The 26,200-nt window shown below is 36.1% G+C and overlaps 2 protein-coding genes and 1 long non-coding RNA gene across 4 annotated transcripts; 1 reads left to right on the top strand and 2 right to left on the bottom strand.

The window, feature by feature from the left end:
• Positions 1 to 138: 138 nt before the first annotated feature.
• On the bottom strand, positions 139 to 1,608 carry LOC109165163. The gene is made up of 3 exons (XR_002051497.1): positions 1,418 to 1,608; positions 1,171 to 1,291; positions 139 to 369 (listed from the first exon to the last, which is right to left on the bottom strand). It is a non-coding gene; the product is annotated as an uncharacterized LOC109165163 (long non-coding RNA).
• Positions 1,609 to 2,913: 1,305 nt separating this feature from the next.
• Positions 2,914 to 17,729, top strand: LOC109165159 (UDP-glucose:glycoprotein glucosyltransferase). Of its 2 annotated transcripts, XM_019313809.1 has the most exons (37): positions 2,914 to 3,267; positions 3,722 to 4,171; positions 4,355 to 4,508; positions 5,181 to 5,352; positions 5,959 to 6,032; positions 6,671 to 6,767; positions 6,880 to 6,992; positions 7,116 to 7,231; positions 7,618 to 7,675; positions 7,863 to 8,015; positions 8,096 to 8,194; positions 8,320 to 8,484; positions 9,309 to 9,377; positions 9,645 to 9,727; positions 9,900 to 10,062; positions 10,630 to 10,764; positions 10,868 to 10,973; positions 11,060 to 11,154; positions 11,275 to 11,387; positions 11,520 to 11,730; positions 11,970 to 12,038; positions 12,194 to 12,339; positions 12,625 to 12,726; positions 13,196 to 13,343; positions 14,110 to 14,166; positions 14,252 to 14,382; positions 14,465 to 14,553; positions 14,660 to 15,012; positions 15,098 to 15,190; positions 15,293 to 15,357; positions 15,610 to 15,712; positions 15,796 to 15,954; positions 16,053 to 16,193; positions 16,291 to 16,334; positions 16,426 to 16,540; positions 16,703 to 16,855; positions 17,180 to 17,729. In XM_019313809.1, the coding sequence occupies exons 1-37, from the start codon at positions 3,077 to 3,079 to the stop codon at positions 17,345 to 17,347; spliced, it is 4,953 nt and encodes a 1,650-aa protein (XP_019169354.1). In that variant the 5' UTR covers positions 2,914 to 3,076; the 3' UTR covers positions 17,348 to 17,729. The 2 variants fall into 2 exon arrangements, with proteins under 2 accessions (XP_019169354.1, XP_019169355.1); XM_019313810.1 differs by lacking the exon at positions 15,098 to 15,190.
• Positions 17,730 to 20,327: 2,598 nt separating this feature from the next.
• On the bottom strand, positions 20,328 to 24,334 carry LOC109165514 (serine/threonine-protein kinase SRK2A-like). The gene is made up of 9 exons (XM_019314317.1): positions 23,720 to 24,334; positions 23,228 to 23,302; positions 23,003 to 23,104; positions 22,635 to 22,688; positions 22,407 to 22,499; positions 22,245 to 22,337; positions 21,712 to 21,816; positions 21,510 to 21,608; positions 20,328 to 20,991 (listed from the first exon to the last, which is right to left on the bottom strand). Exons 1-9 carry the CDS (start codon positions 23,837 to 23,839, stop codon positions 20,617 to 20,619), a joined length of 1,116 nt encoding a protein of 371 aa, XP_019169862.1. The 5' UTR covers positions 23,840 to 24,334; the 3' UTR covers positions 20,328 to 20,616.
• Between the last annotated feature and the right edge of the window lie 1,866 nt (positions 24,335 to 26,200).

Here is a 26,200-nt window from a genome sequence, read left to right as displayed (position 1 = left end):
GGCTGTCTCCATTGAAAGTCGAACTCAGAACCATCACATTGTGATTACTAAATCAATACTAACTTGGGGTTGCACCTCTCTTAAGTTGTTTGGGATCCTAAATGTTATAAAGTTCAGATCATTGTGGCACTCAAGATAAATGTTCAAAACAAATTTGATTGATCACTTTATAATGGTAGCTAACATCATCATAACAAATAAGGGTAGACCAAGGTAAAACTACATACAGTCAGTACAAATATTGAAATTTAACTGTTGTGAACCCTAACTCAGACTGGAAAAACGAACAACAAAACATCTATGCTACTTGAGGTGCATCCCACTGCATTAGTGATTCCCATGGTAGCGAGGCAGATCAGTCCTGATGACCTGCAATTTAGCAAGAAATCCAGTCAGAAAAAAATATAGTACAGAACACAGGGAGAGAAGTTGGTTCGATATGCAATAGGCAGCAGTAGAGGATAACAATAAACCTTGTAGAAACAAGGAACAGACATCAATTATGGATTTCCAGTATGAATTGTTTTTGTTGGGGGTTGGGGGAAAGTTTGCAAGCTAGTATAAGATCCAACTCTAGACTACCTATAATGTGCTTCTACTGAAACTCTGGCATGCCAATGATGGTGACAGAAGGCTATTCAATCATATGCCAAGCCAAAACTTGTGTGGATTAAGGTTGGCTGATGAATAATAGAATTAGGGAAATCTTAGTTGAACTAGACAATATTTGCAGTCACCCAAGAGTTCAATGAAACAAAATAACATAGACGCCAGGACCAAGAATTCTCCATACTTCATTTTATGCAGAATTTCAGACTATGATTGGTAGATACTGTACCACTTTTACACTATGAATCAAACAACCTAATTCTCATACATAGCAATGCATTAAACAAGGAATTTAAATTGAAATGGATATCTAAAATTACCCAAAATTCCTAAGGCCAATTACAGTAAAAAAATAAATAAAAAATTCCTAAGGCATGACCACTGCCCCACTTTCATTTGGCTCAAGCCAACTAAAAGCCTTAATCTGAACCTACATGAATTCATTCTCTTTAATCACTTTAATGTAATTTGGGTCAAGACATCATTGACATTTATAATACATGCATGCAAGTAAAAAAAAAAAAAAAACTTCGAAAAGTATATCTTTTGAGTGGAGTTTACCAGCATCAACCAGATCCGACGATAATGTTGTTGATGGGGATGAAAATCAGCTTGACGAAGAACCCTACAAATCCCATTACCACGAACCCGATCGCAGTTCGAACCGCTACTTTCGAGAATTCTACGCGAAATTCAGATACACCACACCGTCAATCCAATTAACCAATCACTTAATCAATCCATAATCAGTAGTAATCAGCATCGATAAGAAAAAAAAAAAGAGTATAGAAATCGTTGAATTAGTTACCTTTGCGGTCGGGCTTGTGGCATCTCTTGACGAGACGGACGCTGTCCTTTGCGAAGTCTCTAAGAGGATCAAACACCGAATCCAAAGCATCCATTTCTCTCGATCACGAAAACTTTAGCCTTTGCCGGAGAAGGGAAGCGATTGACGAGGCGGATTCTGAGAGGGTTTTTCTGATCTGGAAATGGCTCAAGTTTGAGTCAAATAGCTCTCCGACTTCGTATCATTACCAATCAGAAACAGCCATGTCAGACCATGACGTGGTTACAGAACTCTTCAATTGTCATTTACCAAAACACCCTTGACTCTGTGTTCTAAAAATGAGTTTTTTAAAGAAAAATACTACGTATACTCTAACTCCCAACTTTTATTTCCACACACAAAATATTGATGTTGACACTTGTATTGAAACTTACATAGAAAAATTATTTTATCAGAATCTGTCACTATAATGGAATAAAATTTGAGAGTACATGTAAGAGAATTTTTTTTTTTTTTTTTAGTACTCTTTTAGCCTCTCGGCTATAATACAATTTTTAATGATTTATTTTTTTTCATTATTCTCATTGATAAAACACACATAGATATAATTTTAGAATTAATTTCACTTTTGGTCCCACGACTTTTGATGTTCTATCACTTTTGGTGCACAACTTTAAAATTTTTTAATTTTGGTGCCTAACTTTGTTATTTTTATCAATTTTGGTCCTTTCGGCCAAATTGACTGTGAAATGTTGTTGGATTTTATATTGTTAGGGGTAAAATCTTCATCCCAAGGAAACATCTTCAATATCTAAACAAGATCACCGTAAAATCATATCTATAAGTGTTTGATGATGAGAATAATGGGGAAGATGGGTAGAAACCAGACAGATATATGGGATTTATAGTTTCGACCATTGGCAAACTCTTCTTTTCCTCTTAATATGATTTTTCTTTTGTTTAAATATTGAAGATCTTTCCATGGGATGACGATTTTGCCCCTAAAATATAAAATTTGGAAATATTTTACCGTCAATTTGGCTAGAAGGACCTAAACTGATAAAAATAACAAAGTTAGGCACCAAAATTGAAAAAATTCAAAGTTGTGCACCAAAAGTGATAAGAACTCAAAAGTCGTGGGACCAAAAGTGAAATTAATTCTATAATTTTACAATAACTTTATTTTGATATTAAAGATCTTTTATTGGGATGGTAATTTTACCTTTAAAAATATAAAATTTGATAATATTTCGTCATTAATTTAATTAGAAGGACTAAAAATGATAAAAATAATAAAAATAGGCACTGAATTTAAAAAAAATTAAAAATAATAGAATCTCAAAAGGCGTCAAATGAAAAGTAAAATTAATCCAATTGAAATTTTTGGTAATTTAAGAAGGGAATTATAGTCGAGGGACAGAAGTGGAAAATACTCTTCTAAAAATCGTCCCTGAAACGCGGCGGTCTCAGATTGGAAGAAAAATAAACCCCAAAAAGAAAAAAGAAAAAAACTCGTAAATCTAATGCTCAGACTGAAAGACTTGAGCCCCAGCAAAGTCTTGCTCTTCAGTGCTGCGATCTCGGTCCGGGAAACCATAAGAACACCGAAAAACTAGAAAAAGGTTCAATCTTTGATTGCAATTTCATCAATGAGCTTGTCGTGATCAGCCTGGATAGACCATGGAATTCATCAAAAGTTCAAGAATGAGCCCGCGGACCCGTTTCAGATTTGGCCTTTGCGCGGTGATCGTTGCGGTTCTCTGCGTACATCTATCTTGGTATTCAGTTTCTGCAGCGAATAGTAAACCCAAGAACGTGCAGGTGGCTCTCAGGGCCAAGTGGCCTGGCACCTCCATTCTTCTGGAAGCTGGGTGTGTTTCTTTTCAACAAATAAACTCTCTGGATTCTAAATGTAGCTGCAGAAGATATTTTTATTTGATTTTACACTGCTAAATCATTTTTAGTGGTTGATTTCCTGGTGGAGCATTGTTGTTTTTGTGCTCCATATTGTGCTGTTTCTTATGCCTCTATCTGCTACAATGAAGTTTTGTAGGAGTACCTGTTACTGGTATTCTGCTTAATATTCCATGTTATGTTATAGACAGCTAACTATACCCTGAACTAGCAACACATGCCAAATATAGCTTCTAGAGATTATATTATACTGTGCTGTTGTTTTAAGTGTGAAGAATAATTAGCAATTGGAATACCTTCATTAGTCTTTGGCTGCTCCTCAGTACATTAGTTTTTAGTGGAACCTGGAAATGGTGGCAAAATGTCCCCATGTTTTCTTTATATATCTTATAGTTTCCACATGTTTGGCAGGGAATTGCTATCAAAGGAATGGAAAGGTCTTTACTGGGACTTCATTGACATGTGGCTTCATTCTGCTGATGGAGATACTGATTGTAAATCTGCCCAAGATTGTGTAAAGAAAATTGGAAAATATGGGAAATCATTTTTAAGTGAATCCCTGGCATCAATGTTTGAATTATCTCTTACGCTTCGATCAGCATCTCCTAGAATAGTGCTATATCGACAGTTAGCAGAAGAATCTCTTTCTTCATTTCCTCTTGTTGATGATATCAGCTCAGACTCCGCAAGCGAGGAACTTTCTGAGCCAAGTGAAATCACAGAAACCAAAAAGGCTGAACCTTTCCTTTCAGGTGTGGATCAACAAAGTCGTAAGGAAAAATGCTGTTGGGTTGATACTGGTGGGTCTCTGTTTTTTGATGTCCCAGAGTTACAATTGTGGCTTAAAAGCCCAAAAGCAGTGTATGTCAAGCTTTCTCTCTTGCTCTATATTATGCTGTACATGGACACATATATTTGTGTGTGTGTCCATGTAAATGCATGTTTACAGTTTGTGCTAGAATTGACCTTTCAAACTCATGGCTTGTTGATTTTCAGTGCTTATAGTCCTTTTTTTTTTTTTTTCCTTTCAAATCTTTGTTGCAGAGCTGGTGATACATTTCAGCAGCCTGAGCTATTTGAATTTGATCATGTCCATCCTGATTCAAGTATAGGAAATCCCATCACTATATTGTATGGATCTCTTGGGACTGAATGCTTTAAAGAATTTCATCATATATTGGTGAATGCTGCCAGAGAGGTCCACCTTCCAAGACTCTTCCTAATATCTATTTCTTTTATTGACAAATTTTCATTTATATCTCTTAACGCACTTGTATCTGGTGATGGAGCAGTTGAGGGGGGTGACAATAGAAGATATTGTCATCTTTCTCTGTTCTAGTTAAATCTGATTGGCAAATATACTGACTTGGTGCTGTATATTAAAATTGCTTTGTGTCTTCCTGATCCTTGAGATAATATTTGTATTGTTATACATAATTTCATGACATTAAATATATGGTTTTCAATCTTTCATATAAAACTTTTTAAGCATAAGCTTCACGATAAAGTTCTATAGGGATTGCATGTGATTTTACAGTTGGGGGTAGGGGGGTGGTTAGAAAATATCTAAAGCTGCATAGAGTATACTCAAAGAAATTATGATACATAATCAGAACATAGTTGATTAAGCAATATAAATCGTTTCTCAAGTGTATAGTATCAGGAAAACTATTGCTCTTTTAAAACAAGGCATTCCTAGTATCATACAGGAACATGACCTTCAACGTTTACAGTCTTGGATTTTCAATTTGTAGCCTTATTATTTGTTTTCTTTCTTTATTTATTTATTATTATTTTTTTATGAAAAAAAGGACATCAGGTTTCTAATTGGATTTTTTGATATACTGATATTTCTTCTTCTCTGTTACAGGGGAAAGTTTGCTATGTTGTTAGACCTGTATTACCCTCAGGCTGTGAATCAAAGAGCGGTCCTTGTGGGTTTGTTGGCACAAGAGACTCTTTAAACTTGGGTGGCTATGGTGTGGAACTTGCTTTGAAGAACATGGAATATAAAGCTATGGATGACAGCATAGTGAAGAAAGGTAAATTTGTCTTGTTTTTAAGATGAATTATTCATTTACTTGACAGAATATTATGTTAAAAATGTCAAAATCTTCACAGAAGTTTCCTTTATGTTTTTAATTAATTTGTCTATGCAAGATTATTATGCAAGGTGCAAGGCATTATCGTTTAATGTTGACCTATTAAAAAAAATTTAAAGAAAAAATAGAAGAGAACTCTTGAATCTTGATATTAAGTTGATTATATCATCTTATTTTTTTGTTCATGTGGTGCGGCATCACAACAAGAATTTTGTTTCTTAGATAATTCGTTTTCCCTCTCATACAGGGTTATTTATGCTAGCTGGCTTTTCTTTCTTTGTTCATCATCAGTAAACTATTTTTATTATAAGGTTAAATAAGCAGCAATTATTCTTCAAATTTCAATGAAAACTTCCAGATAATATGTTGATCTATTTGTTTCGAAGTGTTGACTACATGTTGATTTTTTTACCTAGTTTATGTTCATGATCATATTTTCATCTGATAGTTTCAAGCCTTGCTCGTAGTTTGTTATGTTCTATTCCTCATTGTCTCAGAAACTGCTTTTAGTGAAGAATATAATCTAAACAAATTTCATAAGTGCAGGGGTCACTCTTGAAGATCCTCAAACTGAAGATCTTAGCCAAGAAGTCAGGGGATTTATATTTTCAAGGATTCTGGTACTATGCTATTTTGCTTTAGGTTGATTATGTGTTTAATTGATGTTTCCCTAACAATTCTTTTCTTCTTCTATCACAAACCTTTGCTTTCGTTTGCATAAATCTTTACTTGTGCACTTTTAATATGGAAATCAAAATAAAACAAAGAATTCTCAAAGCACTTGTTCATGCTTGAATCCTCCTAATGTTTTTTGGTTGTGTGGCCACCTTTAGGTTTGTCTGGGGTTCTCTCTCTTATGCTTCTTTATTTATCTTCCTTTCCCTTATGTCTGAGTTTGTTCCTCTTTTTCTAATGCAATATTAATCTTAAGCATTCTTAATTGAGGATAACTTAAACACTCTCTTCACCTACAAAACATCATATAAAATATTCTTGATTACAAATTTCTTCTTCGTGATAAAGCATCTATTTAAGTAGTGAGGAAAGATTGAGCCTATGTAAGAGGATCATTGACCCATAAATATGTCATACATTCCAAAAGACTATAATATACGTTGGTAGATTCACTTCTAAGGTTGTTATTGTGAGGCGAACAAAGGTCAGGGGAGCATATGAATTTGTGTTAAAAATGCACCATCCTCTACATTGACGTTTATTGCAAAGTTTATGTTGTTGATTTGTCTTGCTTACTTTGCAGGAACGTAAGCCAGAGTTAAAATCTGAAATCATGGCTTTCAGGGATTACCTTCTCTCATCAGCAATTTCTGATACACTGGATGTCTGGGAACTTAAAGGTATTGGCACTAACTTTTTGTGATAGGTTTTCAAAATGCTTGCTGCCTTTACAGTGTACTGACCATACTCAACTCTCCCCTCATTCCTAATTTCTATATAAAAAATAAAAAGACCTGGGACATCAAACTGCACAGAGAATTGTTCATGCTGCTGATCCTTTGTTGACAATGCAAGGAATTAACCAAAACTTTCCTAGTGTGGTCTCTTCTTTATCACGAATGAAGGTGAGACATTTTATATAAGTGTATGCATCAATTGTAATTAGAATTGCTTATATGAAATATTTCATGGTTTTTAATATCGTGTTTGAAGTCTCATCTTTTGGTATCTATTTGAACTTCATGCAGCTCAATGAGTCCATCAAGGATGAAATTATTGAAAACCAGCGAATGATCCCTCCGGGGAAGTCACTAATGGCCTTAAATGGTGCCTTAATCAATATTGAAGATATTGACCTCTATTTGTAAGGCTTCCACTTGCTATTATTTTCTCTTTTCTTGTGATCTTTCCAGCCTATCCTGCTGACCACTGCTGCTCTATGATGTTTTCTATTGTACACTATTGAACTTATGCTCTTATATATAAAAATATATATATAAAATTTGCCAATTGCATGTTTATGAAAGGTAAGATCAATTTATTCTTTTGATATCCAAATGAATTAAAGTTCTCTTAGATAGTCAAAATTGTTACTGCACTTTTGTGCTTTACTGATTTAAATTTACCATGAACTTGGTAGTGGGCATGTTTTCCTAGCCTGTCATATTGATATTTTATTGTGTTTTTAGTTTAATTTTTTTTTTTTGTTTTTGTTTGCATGTTAACTGTTAAGACTATTGTGTTTCTCAGGCTGATTGAAATGGCTCATCAGGAGTTATCATTAGCTGATCAATACTCAAAATTGAAGGTATGAGATTCTTAAATGTTGAACAAAAGCTGTATATAGGGATCTGTTCTTTGATTAAGGTGTATAATTTTGCTTTATATGTATTACATGCTCTTTTTTTTTATTTTTTATTTTTATTTTTTTATTTTTTTTATCATGTAATTAGAATCTTAGATTCCTCTGCTAACCAATGCTTATAAAATGTCAGATTCCTCCAACCGCTGTGAAGAAACTTCTTTCTACAGTACCCCCTTCAGATGGAAGCTCACTCCGTGTTGATTTTCGCTCTGACCATGTTCATTATCTAAATAATTTGGAGGCTGATGCAATGTATCGACGTTGGCGAAGTAACATTAATGAGGTACACTTCCACTTATCCAGTGTCTATAATTTATATGTAATTAAAATTCCTTGCTTCATCATTTCATATTACTGCTGTAGATCCTGATGCCTGTCTTCCCTGGACAAATGCGTTACATCCGGAAAAACATATTCCATGCAGTTTATGTACTAGATCCTTCATCCATTCATGGACTTGAGGTAAGCTCTCCTCATCTATGATTGAACTTTGAGATTTTGATCTTGCTACTTAGTGTCTAAATTACTAAATTTCAAACTCAACTAAAAGAAAGAGTATTAACTATTTTATTTTTTGAAACTTGCAGACCATTGACATGATTATTTCTCTATTTGAGAATCACATGCCTATAAGGTTTGGTGTTATATTGTACTCTGCAAAGTTGATCAATGAAATTGAATCAAATGATGGTGAACTTCTCGTTTCTCAAAGGAAAGATGATAGTCAAAGTCAGGAAGATATTTCCAGTCTGGTAATTGTTTATATCTCTTTCTGATACCTTTTAGTTCCTAAGCCTTTTAGCAGACACTATTGTTGTTATCAATGAGCAACTAGATGAAATGAACACATCTTAATGGGATTTGAGGAGATCCTGGATAACTTATCTCTGATACCTTTCATGTTTCCTATTTAAATCCAAGTGCACGATATGGATGTTGTCGCTTGTCAATACTAATCAATATATAGTGAAGTCACTAACTCTGGCTTCAACATGAAGATTCCTCTTCCCTCTTTAGGTAGTTGACACAAATGGGCTACAGACGGTAGAGTATGTTTTATATGATTGTTCTGTTTACCACAAATCCGTCTTCTATTTTTGCAATTAGTGCTGCATTAGTATGATTACTTTTGTTGCCAGTTAAATGACATAAATTTTGAGTTTTATAAACTGTTACTTAAAATATAAAATTTAGATTGTAAGGTAGTTTATTACAGAATTGTTCCATGAAATTATTTACTTATTTATTTGCTTCTAGAATAGCCTCTCACTCGAAGGCCCTGTAACTTGTCAAACAATAGTCATGCACCTTGATATGTACATTCTCATGTTTCTGAACTTTATAACTCTGCTGAATCTGAAATCCATGCCTATATTCTGGAAATTCAAGTCTTTTAAGAATCATCTTGTTGTTGGAGCAATGTGAAATACATTATCTGTCAAGTGCCAATAACATCAGGGATGCATTTTATTTTCTTTAATTCATTTTTCTAGAACCTACAATTTCTATTAGCCTTGTTTTGCTTTAAATCCATTGATGAAGTGATGAAATTTGTTTGACAACCTAAATTTTGCAGATTATACGACTTTTCATCTATTTGAAGGAAAATCATGGGGCTGCAACAGCTTTCCAGTTTTTAAGCAACGTATGAATATATTACCCTCATATTCTTACACTAATTTATTTGCATCCTATGAATTCCCAAATTATTATTGGTCTTTTGGTTACAATTTACAAAGTCAATGACTGCTAGCAGATATTAGTTAAAAGTTTTACATGCAGTGAGTTGTCAAACCAAATGCCTCAAAAAAGGAGAAAAAGTTATATGAAAACTTATCTGTTTGTGTCTTCCATCTCTCTCGGTTCATTTACAATTATACCAAGCTAATTTATTATTTTCCTGAAATTGTAGATTAACAAATTGCGAATAGAGTCAGGTGCTGAAGATGCTCCTGAAATGGACCATGTTGAGGGGGCATTCATTGAAACTGTTTTGTAAGTCTTAAAGATCATCAATCACTGAGCACTGTGATTAATGTTACTTGCATATTTGTTTTTCTGCTTATTTAGGGCCTCTTTCATTTCATAGATTCTTCCTTAAGTCCTTAACAAATTATGAGACTCACAAATCAGTTTTTTAAAGATGGTGACAATCTTCTTTCTGCAGACCACAAGCAAAATCACCACCACAAGATACTTTACTGAAACTGCAAAAGGAGAATACTTTCAAAGAAGTTTCTCGGGAAAGTTCGATGTTTGCCCTTAAGCTGGGTTTATCCAAGCTCCAGTGTTCCCTTTTGATGAATGGCCTTGTTAATGAACCCACTGAGGTATTGCTCTACTTTATTGCTGCACATGAATTTTCACTCTGCATATGGTGACATGGTGTCAGAATTTATAGGATTTTTCATGTTGATGTAGGTAAGTTTTGTTATGGGTTTATTTTTATGTTGCATGGGGCTGAACGCTCACAATGATTTTTTATGTTAGTTATGTCATAGGGTTTTCATATGATTCTCGCCGGAAACTTCCTCACGCGCCGGTGCGTGACGTCGGAGGTGGCGCGTGGAGGCGTGTGGCTACTCCAGTGGCTGCACGACTCCTTCTCCGACGGGATTTAACCATTTAGATGTGGGGGAGCACATTTGTGACACATTATTACATAAATAAGAATAATAATTGTTTCTCATCAAAATGTTGCAATATTAGAATTTTGTTTTCTTTAATCTGTCATACTTTGTTCAATGAGTCGCCATCAAGTATATTATGGGAATACCACTCTTCATAAGCAGCCATTTGCTCTTCTTGGCTTGATTTCCAATTGAAATTCCTTACAATAGAATGTGATAATAACTATGGTATCACATGACAACAATCGTGTTAAATACTATTTTCAGGATGCTCTTATGAATGCCATGAACGATGAGCTGCCTAGAATACAGGAACAAGTTTATTATGGACAGATAGGTTCTCACACAGATATTCTGGATAAATTCCTGTCAGAAAGTGGTGTTCAGCGCTATAATCCTCTGGTACAGTATCTCAAACTTCTGTGTTTAACTTTACAGTCATGATTCATTTTGCTATAAATTACCAGCTCTCTTGCTAAGCTTCTAGATCCTATTGGTGATGTAGATAATATCTGATGGGAAGGCCAAACCAAAATTTGTATCTCTTTCTGCTGCAACTCTTGAAAAGGAATCAGTGCTAAATGACATCAGCTACTTGCACTCTCCAGAAAGTAAGCTGTAGTTTAGCTAAAATGATCAGTTTCCAGACAATCTACTTCAATTTGTTATTTGACTGTCTCCCTTACTTTTTGTCCAGCCATTGATGATTTAAAGCCTGTGACTCATCTGCTTGCTGTCAATATCACATCAAAGAAAGGGATAAGGTTGCTTCGTGAAGGAATCCGTTATCTGGTATTTTCCTCTGTCCAGTTATTATTATTTCCTATTATTGTTATTATTAATTATTAATTCCTATAATTGATTTACATGAATACGTGTTATTTTTGTTGGAACTCAATGCTTCTTCTGCAGATGGAAGGTACTAAAAATGGACGCCTTGGTGTGTTATTTAGTGCTACTGAGGATACTCATTGGCCAAGCATCCTTTTTATGAAAGTCTTCAAAATTACTGCCTCATCATATAGGTAGATTGGTTATCTTGAACTTCTTTTTGACCAATTAAGTCATAATCTTATTGGTGTCCTTTTGAAGTTGTCTAATGTTATATTCTTTCTTCCCCATTGTCCTACACATTGATAATAATTAATTCCGTGCAGCCACAAGAAAAGAGTGTTGGAGTTTCTGGATCAACTTTGCTCATTTTATGAGCGTGAATATATGAACTTACCTACTCTAGTTACTGAAAACAATCAAGCGTTTATTGATAAGGTATTTGAAATGGCAAGTGCAAAAGGATTGCCTTCTAAAGGCTATGAATCTGCTCTCTCAGGTTTTACGGATGACAACATTAAGACATACTTGTCTAAGGTACGTCATTGTGACTATCCTTTAACCTAAGATCCTGATAATTATGTATGTCATTATCATTCTTTCATATAATCTACAATGAAACTTCTGTTCACTTTTAAGTTATTTTGTAATTATAGTAATTGCTCTGACCTGCTAAATTTATTGTATGTGATCTTTCTTAGTATGCACATTCCATCTCATTGTTTTCGTTGGATTCATCATTTAGTTCCGGTAATTATTAATCAATACATGTGCAGGTGGCTAAATTTTTGTATAGGCAAGTCGGGCTTGAATCTGATGGTGCTGTTGTCATTACAAATGGAAGGGTTTGTTTCATTTGGACTCTCCTGCTTGATTTGAATTCCAATTTCCTAATATTACACCTTTCAGATCATTTTATGATCTGGTGCTCTTTTTCAATGTAGTGATTCATCACTTGCTTTTTGCTCACATTCTCATTGCGTTTCTTAATATTTAATAGGTGGTTCACCTTGTCGAGGGCACTACATTCTTAAGCCATGATTTGCAGCTTCTAGAATCTCTGGAATTTAAGCAAAGGATAAAACACATTGTGGAAATTGTTGAAGAAGTAAAGTGGGAAGATGTGGACCCAGACATGTTAACAAGGTTATCTTCTTTTTTCTGCCTTACGAGAAAACTTTCCACCAAATTGTCTCTGATACTCAACTTCTTCTGATAATTAATTCTTGTGCTTCTTCCTATTCATATAATTCAAGCCCGCTTTGCTAACTATTAAATGCACTAAAGATGGAATATGCTATTGAATGAAAGTGCTATTGAAGTTGGCTGCTGGTTTTGCCGTTTTGTTGTGGTTACGTATGTTTTTACTCTTGTATTTTTATTATAATTTGCTAAAGATTTTCTTTTCCTTGAATATTTTTCCTATTATAGTAAATTCATCAGTGACATCATCATGTCCATCTCATCCTCAATTGCTACACGGGATCGAACTTCTGAAGGTGCTCGTTTTGAGCTTTTGTCGGCAACATACAGGTCAGATACCTGACCTTCCACCAATTGCATTTGCAAGATCCATAATTTGTGGTGCTTGAACACATCAACTGTTAGATAATCATACTTGTTTACATCTCTGTTGCATTTGAATACATGAGACTTCCACCTTATATAGCTCATCAATACTTACAAATAAATCTTCTGACTTTTCCATAATATTTTTCTTGATATATTCAGATGCTAGGTCCAACTTAATGATTGAATTTCCAGAATCTCTCTAAACATGAAGTTACTTGTAGTGCTCAAAATTATCTACTTTCACTATATGAACAAGTCTCAAAACATTTGCTTTTGAACATTCGTTCCTCATTTACCTATACAACTAAATTATTTGCACTGCAGCATAACATGATCTCTTCTCTTTTATGCATTTTTTTTCATTGTTATTTACTTCTGCTTAAAGAGACACATAACTGGAAGTGAATATTTTTTTTCATTGTTGTTACAGTGCTGTTGTCTTGGAAAATGAAAATGCTAGCATTCATATCGATGCTGTTATTGATCCTCTGAGTCCCTCTGGTCAAAAGCTGGCTTCTCTTCTTTATCTACTGTCGAAGTCCGTTCATCCAAGCATGAGGCTCGTACTGAATCCAATGGTAAGCTTTATCAAATTCTTAAATAATGTATGTTTTTCACCATGAGAATTCTATTAAATAATGTAGTTCTGTATTCTATTGATGATTTCTTTACCTCAATCTGATATTGATGACTGCTTATAAGATAATCAGATAACTCCAAATCTTCTCATGTAGTATATTGTCTCTTATATTTATGTCTTTATATGGTGTGGTTGCGTGTTGTATTTACCAATGTTGCAAAAATCGCGCCTAGGATAGGCGGTGGCCGGCCGCCTAGGATTTTGGCAAAATCTCCGTTCTAGGCGGCCAACTAGGTCGCGGCAGACTAGGTGGGCGTTTAGGCTGCCGGTTAGCTATTTTTTCGTGTATTTTTTAAATGGGTTATTTCGTTCAAACCGACGCCATTTTTAGTGGAATAACCCTAAATTGTTCAAATCGGTCGCAAACCCAAAAAATGTAATAAAAAAATTGAAATCAGGTACTCTAATATTAATACTTTGTGAGTTGTGACTTTGTGTTGTGTTTTGATTTTTTAAATCTTTATACAATTTACAACTCTAGATGTTTTTTAGGTTAATATTTAATATTTTAGTACTAACTATTAAAGTATTAAATAGTTTATAATTACCACGTCTTAAATATTTATTAAAAAAAAAAAAAGGCCGTCCGAGGAACGCCTATAGATTTTTGCAACCTTGGTATTTACATCTTACCTTTGATTAATTGTTTTATTATCACTCTTACCTAGTACTTATGAAATTAATGTTGAATTTTCTCTTGGCAGAGTTCTCTTGTCGATCTTCCACTGAAGAATTACTACAGATATGTAGCCCCAACAATGGTAGCCCAGTGCCCCAGTGCATCTCTTCGTTTAAATCCTTTTCTTTAGATGATATTTTCTTTTCTCAATTTTTATAATTTTGCAGGATGACTTTAGCAGAACAGATTTCGCAGTGTATGGTCCGCAAGCGTTTTTTGCAAATATGCCACAATCAAAGACACTAACTATGAATCTTGATGTACCTGAGCCATGGCTTATTGAGCCTGTCATTGCTGTGTATGTTTGAAAAAACCAGTTCACTGTTGGTGAATAAATACATGTCTGGTTGCTTGAGTCTAATATTTCAGTATCTTTGCAGCCACGACCTGGACAATATATTGCTTGAAAACCTCGGGGAGACCAGGACACTGCAAGCTGTGTATGAACTTGAAGCTCTTGTTCTAACAGGTCATTTCTCAGAAACTTTTGGTTCTAGCGCTAAATTAACCTAGACTAAGCGAAGACAAGGGTATGACTGGAGTTTTTAAGCTAATTGTTGAATAACCTTAACCAGGTCATTGCTCAGAGAAGGATCACGATCCTCCCCGAGGTCTTCAGATGATCCTTGGAACCAAAAGCACTCCACACTTGGTCGACACACTTGTCATGGCCAATTTGGGTTACTGGCAAATGAAAGTCTCTCCCGGAGTTTGGTACCTCCAGCTCGCTCCAGGCAGAAGCTCAGAGCTTTACATCATGAAACAAGATGGTGATGGAGGTCAGAACACGATTCTGTCAAAGCGTATAACGATAGATGATTTACGAGGTAAACTAGTTCACTTGGAAGTGGTGAAGAAAAAAGGAAAGGAACATGAGAATTTGCTAGTGCCCACGGATTCAGATAGCCAATCACGAGCGAGTAAGAAGGTAATTGACTCGTCTACCTCTGTTGTAATCATTAAATGTCTTTGAATCTGTATGACCTTTAGGGTTCTACCCAATTATTATGCAGGGAAATCGGAACAGTTGGAATTCCAATTTTCTTAAATGGGCTTCTGGTTTCATTGGTGGCAGTGACCAGTCAAAAAAGACTGAAAGCGCACCAGTAATAAATTATTGTTTTTTTTTTCATATTTGTCAGCCATTGATACTAGATAAAAGAAAATTTAGGATAATAACCGAAGATTTCTAATGTCATATTTTATAGGAGCTGGGAAGAGGTACTCGTCATGGCAAAACAATCAATATATTTTCTGTTGCTTCTGGGCACTTGTAAGTTTCTTCATTCTCAAATTCATTTTCCACGGTATTCATACTCTTGTGTGTTTGATCCGAAACATGTCTGAAGAAAGAATTGCTAATAAAAAGTACAAAAAGATTGTTTTGTCCTAGAGCGCAATAATAGGATGTTAGTTTATCTTTCTATCACTTTGCATAGGTACGCTTTCTATTTTCTGGTCACCCACTTCCGATGCTTTCATAACTTAATATCTAATATTAGCTGATTTTTTTTTTTTGGTGTAGATATGAACGCTTCCTAAAAATTATGATATTGAGTGTTTTGAAGAACACAAATCGGCCAGTAAAGTTCTGGTTTATAAAGAATTATCTCTCACCACAATTCAAGGTTTTCTTGCTCCTTGGCCCATTCTCTTTACGCTTTCAACATTATCCTTTGGAATATGAAGTTGACATTTGAAATTTGCTCAGGATGTGATTCCTCACATGGCACGGGAATATGGTTTTGAGTATGAATTAATCACCTATAAATGGCCTACATGGTTACATAAGCAAAAAGAGAAACAGAGAATTATCTGGGCGTACAAAATTCTCTTTCTTGATGTCATTTTCCCCCTTGCTCTCGAGAAGGTATTGTGATTCGTTGATGATTTTGATTTTTAAATCAATATAAAGACATGTTTTAGATTGCGTTTGTGTTTAACAGTTTATAATATCTGTATGTGCAGGTTATATTTGTCGATGCAGATCAGATTGTCAGAACGGACATGGGAGAACTGTATGACATGGATTTGAAGGGGCGACCTCTTGCATATACGCCTTTTTGTGACAACAACAAAGATATGGATGGCTATCGGTTTTGGAAACAAGTAGATTCATCTCTCCATAACCAACGGCCCTCGTATTTTTTTTCCTTTTAGATTATCTAAACCATTGCCTAATCGTCTTTCACACGTTTTCCTGCAGGGTTTCTGGAAGGACCATTTGAGGGGAAGACCATATCATATCAGGTAAAGCAACCGCCAGTATACTGAATTTGTAAGAATTTCCTACTTCTGTTCTCCTCGTAAGACTTACATGTGGCGTATATATAATCTGCAGTGCTCTATATGTTGTTGATCTGCTCAAATTCCGAGAGACTGCTGCTGGAGATAACTTGAGAGTATTCTACGAGACCCTAAGCAAGGATCCGAACAGTCTATCTAATTTGGATCAGGCAAGTTCATGTCCTCGTGTGCACTAAACAATTTTGTAGATCAGATGGTATGGTATACTATTTTAGGTTAACGGGATCCCTCTATTGCGTGCCAAGGCATTTCTACATTATTTTTGGCTTTTTCCCAAATGTTAATTGCTAACTGGAATACCGATATCTCAGGATCTTCCCAATTATGCCCAGCACACCGTACCCATCTTTTCACTCCCTCAAGAATGGCTATGGTGTGAGTCATGGTGCGGCAACACAACTAAACCTAAAGCAAAGACCATCGATCTCTGCAACAATCCCATGACAAAGGAGCCGAAGCTTCAGGTGACAACGAAGCATTCTTTCCCCTCACATCAACTTCACTCCAATCCAACCAGCTTGGTTGGCGTGAGTGACCGTGCACTCTTGTCCCTTAAAAGAGGTCGGGAGTTTGAACCCCCTCTCGTATGGAAAAACCAATCTGGCCAGCACTTTGCTCTTAATGCCGGGCCGGTGCGAACGGAGATTAGTCTGAGTACGGTACGGGCTTAAAGGTGCCTCCTACAGTTAGGGCCTGCTCAGGACACCTCGTGGTCTGACAAAAAAAGAACTTCACTCCAATCCCCCCCATGATCCCATCACTCATATTTTTCTTTCGATACCATGTAGGGTGCCAAAAGGATAGTTGCAGAGTGGCCAGAGCTCGACTTGGAAGCAAGAACCTTTACCGCAAAAATCTTAGGTGAAGATATCTCCCCTCAAGAACAACCACCAGCACCACCCGTTCAACCCCCTAAAACAGTTGACGAAGATTTGGAATCAAAGGCCGAATTGTGAAGGCCCTTTGCAAGCATTCCTCAGACCCATCAGATCATGTTGCGTTTCACGTGGGGCTGCTTCTGCAACATTAACTACACTACAAACGTAGAGATAGAACTTGACGCTTTTCTTGTGTCGTACAAAATCACGAAACCATTTTTGCTGCTGACCCCTCTGGGAATAATATCGGAGCAATTTAGCATCAAGTACTGCTAGTTCTAGGGCATTACTTGTAGGAAAGCAGTTTGGGGAGTTCCATAGAATTGCTGAGGGCTTTAGTCCACATTCAGTCAATCTGTACAATTTTGATATCTTTGAATTTTAAGGCTATCTTTCTATGTTTCATCTTCACATTTTGAAAATATAATGCAAATCAAGTATTAAGCATTGAACTAAGAAATCAAGTGTCTTCCAATATAAGCACTTAAACTCATTTTCTTTATTTGGCATTCACCCTCTCTAGTCTCTTCACTGTGGGCTGTATGAACTTCTTGTCATCTCATTTTATTTAGTTGTTTTTCCTCTGTTTTTTCCCGAAAAATAAAAAGGGCTTACAGCTTTTTGAAATGTTGTTTTGAGCTTGTTTAGCTAGTTGAAATGTCAGACTTGTGCAAGCTGTTTTGAGCTTATTGAAAAGCAAAAGCATGTAAGCTGGTCTCCTAGCTGGGCTTTAAGAGTAAGAATTTAGGGCTAGTTTAGTCAGTTCAACCGATCACTTTAAAGTTTTGTTATAATGACAATGTGGGGGTTCGAATCCCGTTGGGGGTCATTGGGAGACTTAATCGTTAGATGAGATGAAGAGTCCTTGTGCACAGAGTGTACAAGCATGTGTAAGAACTTGGGAGACTGACGGGACTTGCAATTTATCTCCTGCGGTTCTTGCGCCCGTTAGATGAGATGAAGACTCCTTATGCGTAGAGTGTACATGCATGAGTGAAAACCTAGAGACTGAGAGACGACTTGCAATTTATCTCCTTCGGCGGTTCTTGATGCATAAGTGAGAACCTGAAGACTGACGAGACGACTTGAGATTTATCTCCTTCAGTGGTTCTTAGACCCATTAGATGAGATGAAGACTCCTTGTACGCAGAGTGTACAACAACTCAACAATAGGTGAGAACCTGTTGCGGGGCCCGTTAGATGATATGAAGACTCCTTGTGCGCAGAGTGTACATGCATGAGTGAGAACCTAGAGGCTGACGAGACGACTTGCAATTTATCTCCTTCAGCGGTTCTTGGGCCCGTTAGATGAGATGAAGACTCATTGTGCGCAGAGTATACATGCATAAGTGAGAACCTCAAGACTGACGGGACGACTTGAGATTTATCTCCTTCAGTAGTTCTTAGGCCCATTAGATGAGATGAAGATCCTTGTACGCAGAGTGTACAACAACTTAGCAATAGGTGAGAACCTGAAAACTGACGGGATGACTCGGAATTTATACAAGTATATTTTGGGAATGCCACTCTCCATAAGTAACCATTTATTCTTCGGTGTTTGATTCCCCCTGCCAGTAGAATGTGATAATAACTGTTGTATCACATGACGAGAAGAGTTGAGTACGGCAAATTATGCTGTGCAAGCATGGTGCATACGGATGCAAAAACGACGTCGTTTTTATAAACGCGCGTCTTTCCCTTAAAAAAAAAAAAAATAGGTTCGAAACTATAATTCCATAATCGATGAACTATAATTCCATAATCGATGAACTATAATTCCATAATTGATGAACTATAATTCCATAATCTAATCTATGAACTAAAATTTTCAGAATGAATGAACTAAAATTCCAGAATCTATTAACTAAAATTTCAGAATCGATGAACTATAATTCCAGAATCGATGAACTATAGTTCCATAATCGATGAACTATAATTCCATAATCCATGAACTAAAATTCCATAATGAATGAACAAAATAATGTTGTTACTAGGAATCGAACCTGAATTTTTTTTTTAAAGGGGAGACGCGCGTTTTTAATAAAACGACGTCGTTTTTGCATCTGCATGGTGCATACAGATGCACAACATAACTATTCGTTGAGTACTTGGAGGTGCTGTGGGCCTTTGATAACAAGGCAGAAAAGATATTGCAGCAGGCAGCAGGTAGGGGCTACTGCTTACATATGTGAACTCATAGCTAGTTGCAGCCTCCATGAATATTGATAGTGGCAGCTAACTTGAATTGTCACCTCTCAGTCATGTCCAGGGCCATGGTTTGCATTTCTAGTAGGGAACATGTTCAAGGAACATAGTGCCACTAGTGCATTTAGGTGCATTCCATTTGTGCATGCTAGGATAGACATTGCTCACATGCAAGTTGGTTGACTTGCGACTTCTGGTCCCACAAGTCTGGTGGCACTTCACTATTAATGTACGACTATGAAAATTGCATTTTTTATTTTATTCCTACTTTCAGGCCTTCTCATAAGAAATTCGGTGAAGATTTTGTCACATGATTTGCGGTTGATTAAAGTTTATGAGAAAAAAATGTCTATTTAAAGTCAAAGTGATCGCCTCGCCAAGATGACCAAAGAAAGTAACGTTAGCTAGAAGGAGATGAGCAGTGTGTCTCAAGTGTCCAATTGCATTATCCCAATATGTTCGAGAGCCAATTTGACCCTGACGCTTATCACGATAAAATATGATGAGATTCCTCACCAAAATAATCAAAAGTGATAAAGACACCCAAAAAAAGGGAAAAAGACTACAATTAGCTTGGTGAGGTTTAGTGAGCTAAATTAAGTCCATGAATGAAGTAGTATGATTTATGAAACACAATTGCTTCCACTCTACTAATGAATAGTTATCTCTTAAATTCAAATCGTGACGTTGGCTGTTATACCGAATAAGAAAATAAAATTGCACATTCAGTATTAACTATAACTTTTGACCGTGGTAAGCATTTCATCCTACACAATGTTTGATATGGTTTTGGTTTTACTAACTTGGGTACACTAATTCCTACAAATATTTAGTACATGGGAAGACATTTTAGTTTCCACACAATCATTCAATTTTCTTCTATTTTCTAGCAAATGGAAACACCAAACACAGGTCTTAGAGTTCTTGCTTCTTAAAGCTGCACTTCCAATCCTAGATACAACTCCAATATTGCATTCCATTTCCTATGGAAATAATATTCACACTCTCAAGACTCCAGAAAGGTACAAACCTTATTTAATTCCATACCTGAAAGTTCAAACCAATTTTACACAAACCATTCCGATATCAAAACTTCACTACGAGCAGCAAATGCGAATGGGTGGGTGGGTGGGTGGGCGGGCTCAAGTCACGCGAACTTCTCCACTCTCGTGTGCTCGCTTCAGTTGCTTTTCGTATTCATCTTCTCCGTCTTCTTCGTCCTCCTCTTCATCTTCGTCTTCTTGTTCTTGTTCTTCCTCTTCCTCTTCTTCTTCTTCTTCTACGTCACCTTCTTTCTTCTCTTCCTCTCCGTCTTCCCAGCCAAAACCTCCCATGGAACGAGAAGCTGGAGGGGGAGCCTTGGCTTCGTCCACAATTTTCATGATCTCCTCCGCGCTTTGAAGGGAAAAGGTCGGGTTTTCTCTTCTGTAATAGGCTGCTTGTGCCACTTCCGTTAATTCTCTTGGCAGATTCTTCAAAAACCACGGGTGGGACTTGATCTCTTTAATGGTTATCCTCTGCAAAAGAACCATATTAAGAACAGCAACTACGAAACACACCATAGCTTCGTGTATATATAGCGATAATCATATTGCTACATGAATGCTTGTTGATAAGTATAAAGTAGTTCAATTGCAATCCTTAACCCTAGAAATTCCTTAACAACATGTTTGGTTCATGGAATAGGTCAGGAATGGAATAACATTCCTGGGAAAAGACCTATTCCATTGTTTGTTTTGACCATTTTTTTCTTGGGAATAGCATTCCTAGGAATAAGCTATTCACTTTGCAGGGGGAATAGCCATTCTTAGGGGGGGCCTGGTAGAAAGAAAAGAATCTCGATTCTGGTAGTATTGCAATATGTCAAGTTTAAAATCATTTTTGGTTGAAACTTAACTGCTTCTATGAATTATCTACCTAAAAATGAGCTAAGAATGTGCTAGATGGAATCTATTTTTATGAATACTATATGCCTTGTTCGGTTTGAAAATGCAAGAGAACTTTCTTAAAATTGATGGTGAGAAGGAGAACACACCCTTGCAGGATTAGCGACAAATATCCGAGAAAGAAGGTGCCTACAATCCTGTGAAATATGGACATAGTCGGGAATCTTGTACTGCACAGACATTATACGCTGTAGAGAAACATCAAAGCAAAAATTACGTGTGAGAAATTTTAGTAATTTAGTTAACTAACGGTTCCCAACATGTGGCATGATGCTTAAGGTATAAACTCACCTGAATAGTTTTCCTGAAGTTCTTAGGATCGTCATGGTCTTCGAAAGGGTATGCACCAACCAGCATCACATAAAGTGTCACTCCGCAAGACCATACATCTGCGGTCTGGACAAATACAAACCAAGGTTACATACAAGGTAAAATTTCAGCTGAACAAAAGAATTCCGACGGTCTACCAATTGCATGGGTAGTGTGTTCGTAGTGTCACCATTGAAAATCATTTTCTAATTATCAATGAGACCCACCACAACACACACATAAAGCAACCTCTCAACGGGTTGGTCAGGCTGTTGACTTGATAACCACAAAGTTACAAGTTCGACTCCCCAGGACCAGCCTATTGGCCTTGTGGTCCTTTGCCAGCTAGGGTCACAAGGCGGGTTTTACCCAGTGCATACCCTTAGGTAGTAGCTGCGGTTTCCCTCATCACTCAAAAAAATAAATAAATAATAAAGCAACCTCTCACCAAAATCGGAAAACACCCCCTAGAATTAACACATGTTAAGGTATGTATACACGCAAGAATTATTTACCTTGCCGTCATACTCTCTCCGAGATAGAACCTCTGGAGCAATATAAGCTGGAGTGCCAACAGTCGATTTTGGTCTTGAATGCAGCAGAGATGACTAGGTACAGGGGTAGAGAAAAATGAGCAGCCAACTCTTCTATCAAATGTTACCACGTAATATACATACCTTTGAGTAGCCAAAATCACAAATCTTCAGGCGAGGCGCCGGGCTTCCATCCAAGAGGGTATTCTCCAGCTTCAGATCTCTATGACATATTTGCTGCAGAACAATGAAAAACCTAAGTATCCTAAGCTTCCTCCAAGGAAACCGTGGCATCAACATTGCAACAAAATAAAGGATGTGTATAAACGCAGAATATATGATGTGCAACAAGTATTTGTAAATTTAACATACCAAAGAGTGACAGTAGCTGACTCCAGAAATAAGCTGCTGGAAGAAGTACCTAGCCTAAACAAAATCAAGAAGAGAAAACTCTCAATCAAAAGATTAACCCGAGAGAGGTCGGGTTCTAACCCCCTCTCGTATGGAAAAACCAATCTGGCCAGCACTTTGCCCCTTAATTGGGCCAGCCCGGTGCGAATGGGGATTAGTCTGAGTATGGTACAGGCTTAAAGGTGCCTCCTACAGTTAGGGCCTACTCAGGACATCTCATGGTCTAAGTGTCTAACCAAACAAAGATTAACCCGAAATGGAAATTGGAAAGAATAGCTGAATTTTGGTAGAATGGTCTTCCACGTGTTATCTAGGAAAAGTAACAATACCTCATCCTCACTGAATCTTCCCACATTGCAGATGCGTTCAAAGAGCTCTCCACCTGCTGCATATTCCATTACAATGGCAAGATGAGTGGGAGTCAGAACCACCTATATAACAAGGACAAACGCAAAAGTTAGGCTAGTGAAGTCCTTAACACTTTCTTCTAGCTTTCACATAACTCAAACCGTAGTTAAGCAACAATGCAACGAAAACTGAGCTAAACTTCTCACCTCCTTGAACCGAATGATGTTCGGGTGACGAAGTGATCTGTGGTTTATGATCTCCCGTGCCACATTCTCATCAATCTACAACCAACACTTACATCAACTTATGGACAAATTATTGGATACTGGATAGTGAGTAAACCCATGAACACCAGTTGTAGATGACATAGAGGCAAAACCACGGATATAACTTTACATGTATCTCTACAAATTCACATTAATGGTGCACTTTAAATAACAATAACGAGCAGCTCGTGACCATAGAATAACAGCAAAAGACAGTACATTAATCATACATTCATACATAGAGGCAATGAGTAAACCCATGAACACCAGTTGTAGATGCAAGATAGAGGCCAAACCATTGATAAAACATTACATGTATCTCTACAAATTCACATCAATGGTGCACTTTAAATAACAATAACAAGCTCACTATCACAGAACACCAGCAAAAGACAGTACATTAATCATACATAACCCCAAAAATACACAAACCTTAAGTCCTCTCTCGATGTACTTCATGGCCACAAGCTCCTTTGTCTCCTTGTTCCTCATAAGCCTGGCCACACCGAAATTACCAGACCCAATATCCTTAACAAGCTCATATTTCTCCATTTTTTCCTTCTAATTTCGCACCTTTTAGCTCAACTACAACGAACTGCAATTTAAATCTGCTAAAGTTTCAACCTTTAAGCACTACTTAAACTGGAAACAAGAATAATTTTCCACCCAGAAGCTCGAATTCGAAAAACCACAACTAAGCAAAACAGAATTTCACCAATTTATAGCTGAATCAGGGGGAATCAACAGAACATCCGGAAGTCGGCAAAGGAGAGATTTGGGTTTACAGCGGATTCCACGATCAGAAGGGAAAAGAATGGTATTTGCAGCTGCTTTCCACAGAGACTTGAGAAAAAGCAAAGGAATTTTGAAGATCACGGGTGGGTGATGGGATTGGGAGGAGTATGGGCGGTGGCAGAAAGAAAAGATTCCCGGAATTTCAGAGAAGTCTATTATTAGATGAGAACATGGAAAGAAAAACCGATGGTCTAATAAAGATAGTGAGAGAAGTGATGAGAAATGAGAATATCGTTTTGCGGCAGTAGTGGCATGACTGAGAATATATTCGAAGTGGGATTATGGATTTCTTCTTGTCGGCATCCTCAAATCGGTTACTCGCTGGGCTTCGATCAAAGATCGAAACTTGCAAAGCTTTTGATTCGAAACATGAAATGGTTTTTGTTGAGCCCAATTCAAATTTCATGGCAAATTTTATTCTGAATCATGGTCCAAAACAATGCAATCGTTATACCCTGTACCACGGTGCGAAGTCTTGTGCGTTCCGTGCCACCCAAAATGACGTTGTTTTGAGAGGCGCAAAAGGGAGTTGACGTGATTTATATGTATATGTTTATATTATTATGTGTATTTGTTCATACAATTGTGTGTATTTTTTTATACAATTATGTGTGTTTTTTTTTTGAATGATACTGGTTCTATTACATTGTAGTATCTGTTCATACAATTATGTGTGTTTGTTTATACAATTATGTGTATTTTTTTATACAGTTATGTAAAACGACGTCGTTTTGCATCAAGGCGCACAATACAATGCGCACCCTGATGCACGATATAAATTGCCAAAACAATGTCGACTGTTCAATTAATTTTATTTTATTTTTATAATAATATATTCAGTTTCATTTTATATAAATTGTAGCTTTATTATATCACACATAAAATATTATTTTGATTCAACTACAATTTTATTTGATAATATATACTCAAAATGTAAGATCTGTTATTCAGTTTCAGTTTCAGTTTCATTTTATACACACTATAATTTAATTACAATAAAACTAAAATATCATTTTAATTCAACTACAGTTTCATTTGACATGTACACTCATTATATGAGATATGTTGCTTAGTTTCATTTTAAATATATTATAATTTCATTATAGCACAACTAAAGTATCATTCTAATTTAACTATAATTTTATTTAGCAATATACACTCAATATATTAAACATGTTATTCAATTTCATTTTAAATATATTGTAAATTTGTAGTTTCATTTTATTCAGAGCACATTATAAATACAAGATTAATTAAGCCTAATGGATTAACAGTCACCTTCTATTTGGAAGGTTGTGAGTTTGAGTCTCAGTGGAAGCGCTATTGATTCTTTGTATTTCGGTAGGTTGAGAAAGTATATGAACAGATACTACATTGTAATAAAGTCAGTAACATTCAAAAAGATTAACAATCACCGTTTTTTATTCTTTTTACTTAAAAAAAAAAAACAAAAACAAAACAAAAAACCGACGACATTTTTTAGGCCATTGATCGGTTACTCGGTGGGCAAATTATGCTATGCGCACGTGCGCACGGCGCTAAAACGGCGTCGTTTTCCGTGAAAACGACGCTGTTTTAACTAAAAAAAAAAAAATTGTTCGAAACGCCGTTAACGGCGTTAACGGCATATTCGTTATGAAATTATGAATATACAGTTATGACATTATGAATGTATAGTTATGGAATTATGAACTTACAATTATGAACATAGAGCTTCGAAAATTATGAATGTTCGGTATGGAATTATGAATATACAGTATGGAATTATGAATGTACAGTTATGGAATTATGAATGTACAGTTATGGAATTATGAATGTACAGTTATGAAATTATGAACATAGAACTCTGACATTATGAACTTACAATTATAAACATAGAGCTTCGAAAATTATGAATTTACAGTTATTGAATTATGAATGTACAGTTACGAAATTATGAATGTACAGTTATAGAATTATGAATATACAGTTATGGAATTATGAATGTACAGTTATGAAATTATGAACACAAAACTGTGAATATATGCTCTTATAACGAAGCGGTCTGAAATTAAATTTAAAAAAAAAAAAAAAAAAAAAAAAAGGAAAATAACGGTGCCTGCACCGTTATCCGTGCCC

The sequence above is a fragment of the Ipomoea nil genome, unplaced genomic scaffold (assembly GCF_001879475.1).
Source record: "Ipomoea nil cultivar Tokyo-kokei standard unplaced genomic scaffold, Asagao_1.1 scaffold3069, whole genome shotgun sequence".
In the NCBI taxonomy this organism is placed as follows: Eukaryota; Viridiplantae; Streptophyta; class Magnoliopsida; order Solanales; family Convolvulaceae; genus Ipomoea; species Ipomoea nil.
Note: the sequence above shows the minus strand (reverse complement) of the source record. Positions and strands in the feature narration are given on the sequence as shown.

Coding starts and splice junctions, on each gene's coding strand:
- LOC109165159 (XM_019313809.1), top strand. CDS start 3,077: ATGGAATTCATCAAAAGTTCAAGAATGAGCCCGCGGACCCGTTTCAGA. Junction 12,340..12,624: donor GACCCAGACATGTTAACAAG/GTTATCTTCTTT, acceptor TTCCTATTATAG/TAAATTCATCAGTGACATCA. Junction 16,194..16,290: donor GCTATCGGTTTTGGAAACAA/GTAGATTCATCT, acceptor GTTTTCCTGCAG/GGTTTCTGGAAGGACCATTT.
- LOC109165514 (XM_019314317.1), bottom strand. CDS start 23,839: ATGGAGAAATATGAGCTTGTTAAGGATATTGGGTCTGGTAATTTCGGT. Junction 22,338..22,406: donor GTGATTTTGGCTACTCAAAG/GTATGTATATTA, acceptor CCCTGTACCTAG/TCATCTCTGCTGCATTCAAG. Junction 21,609..21,711: donor ACTTCAGGAAAACTATTCAG/GTGAGTTTATAC, acceptor GTTTCTCTACAG/CGTATAATGTCTGTGCAGTA.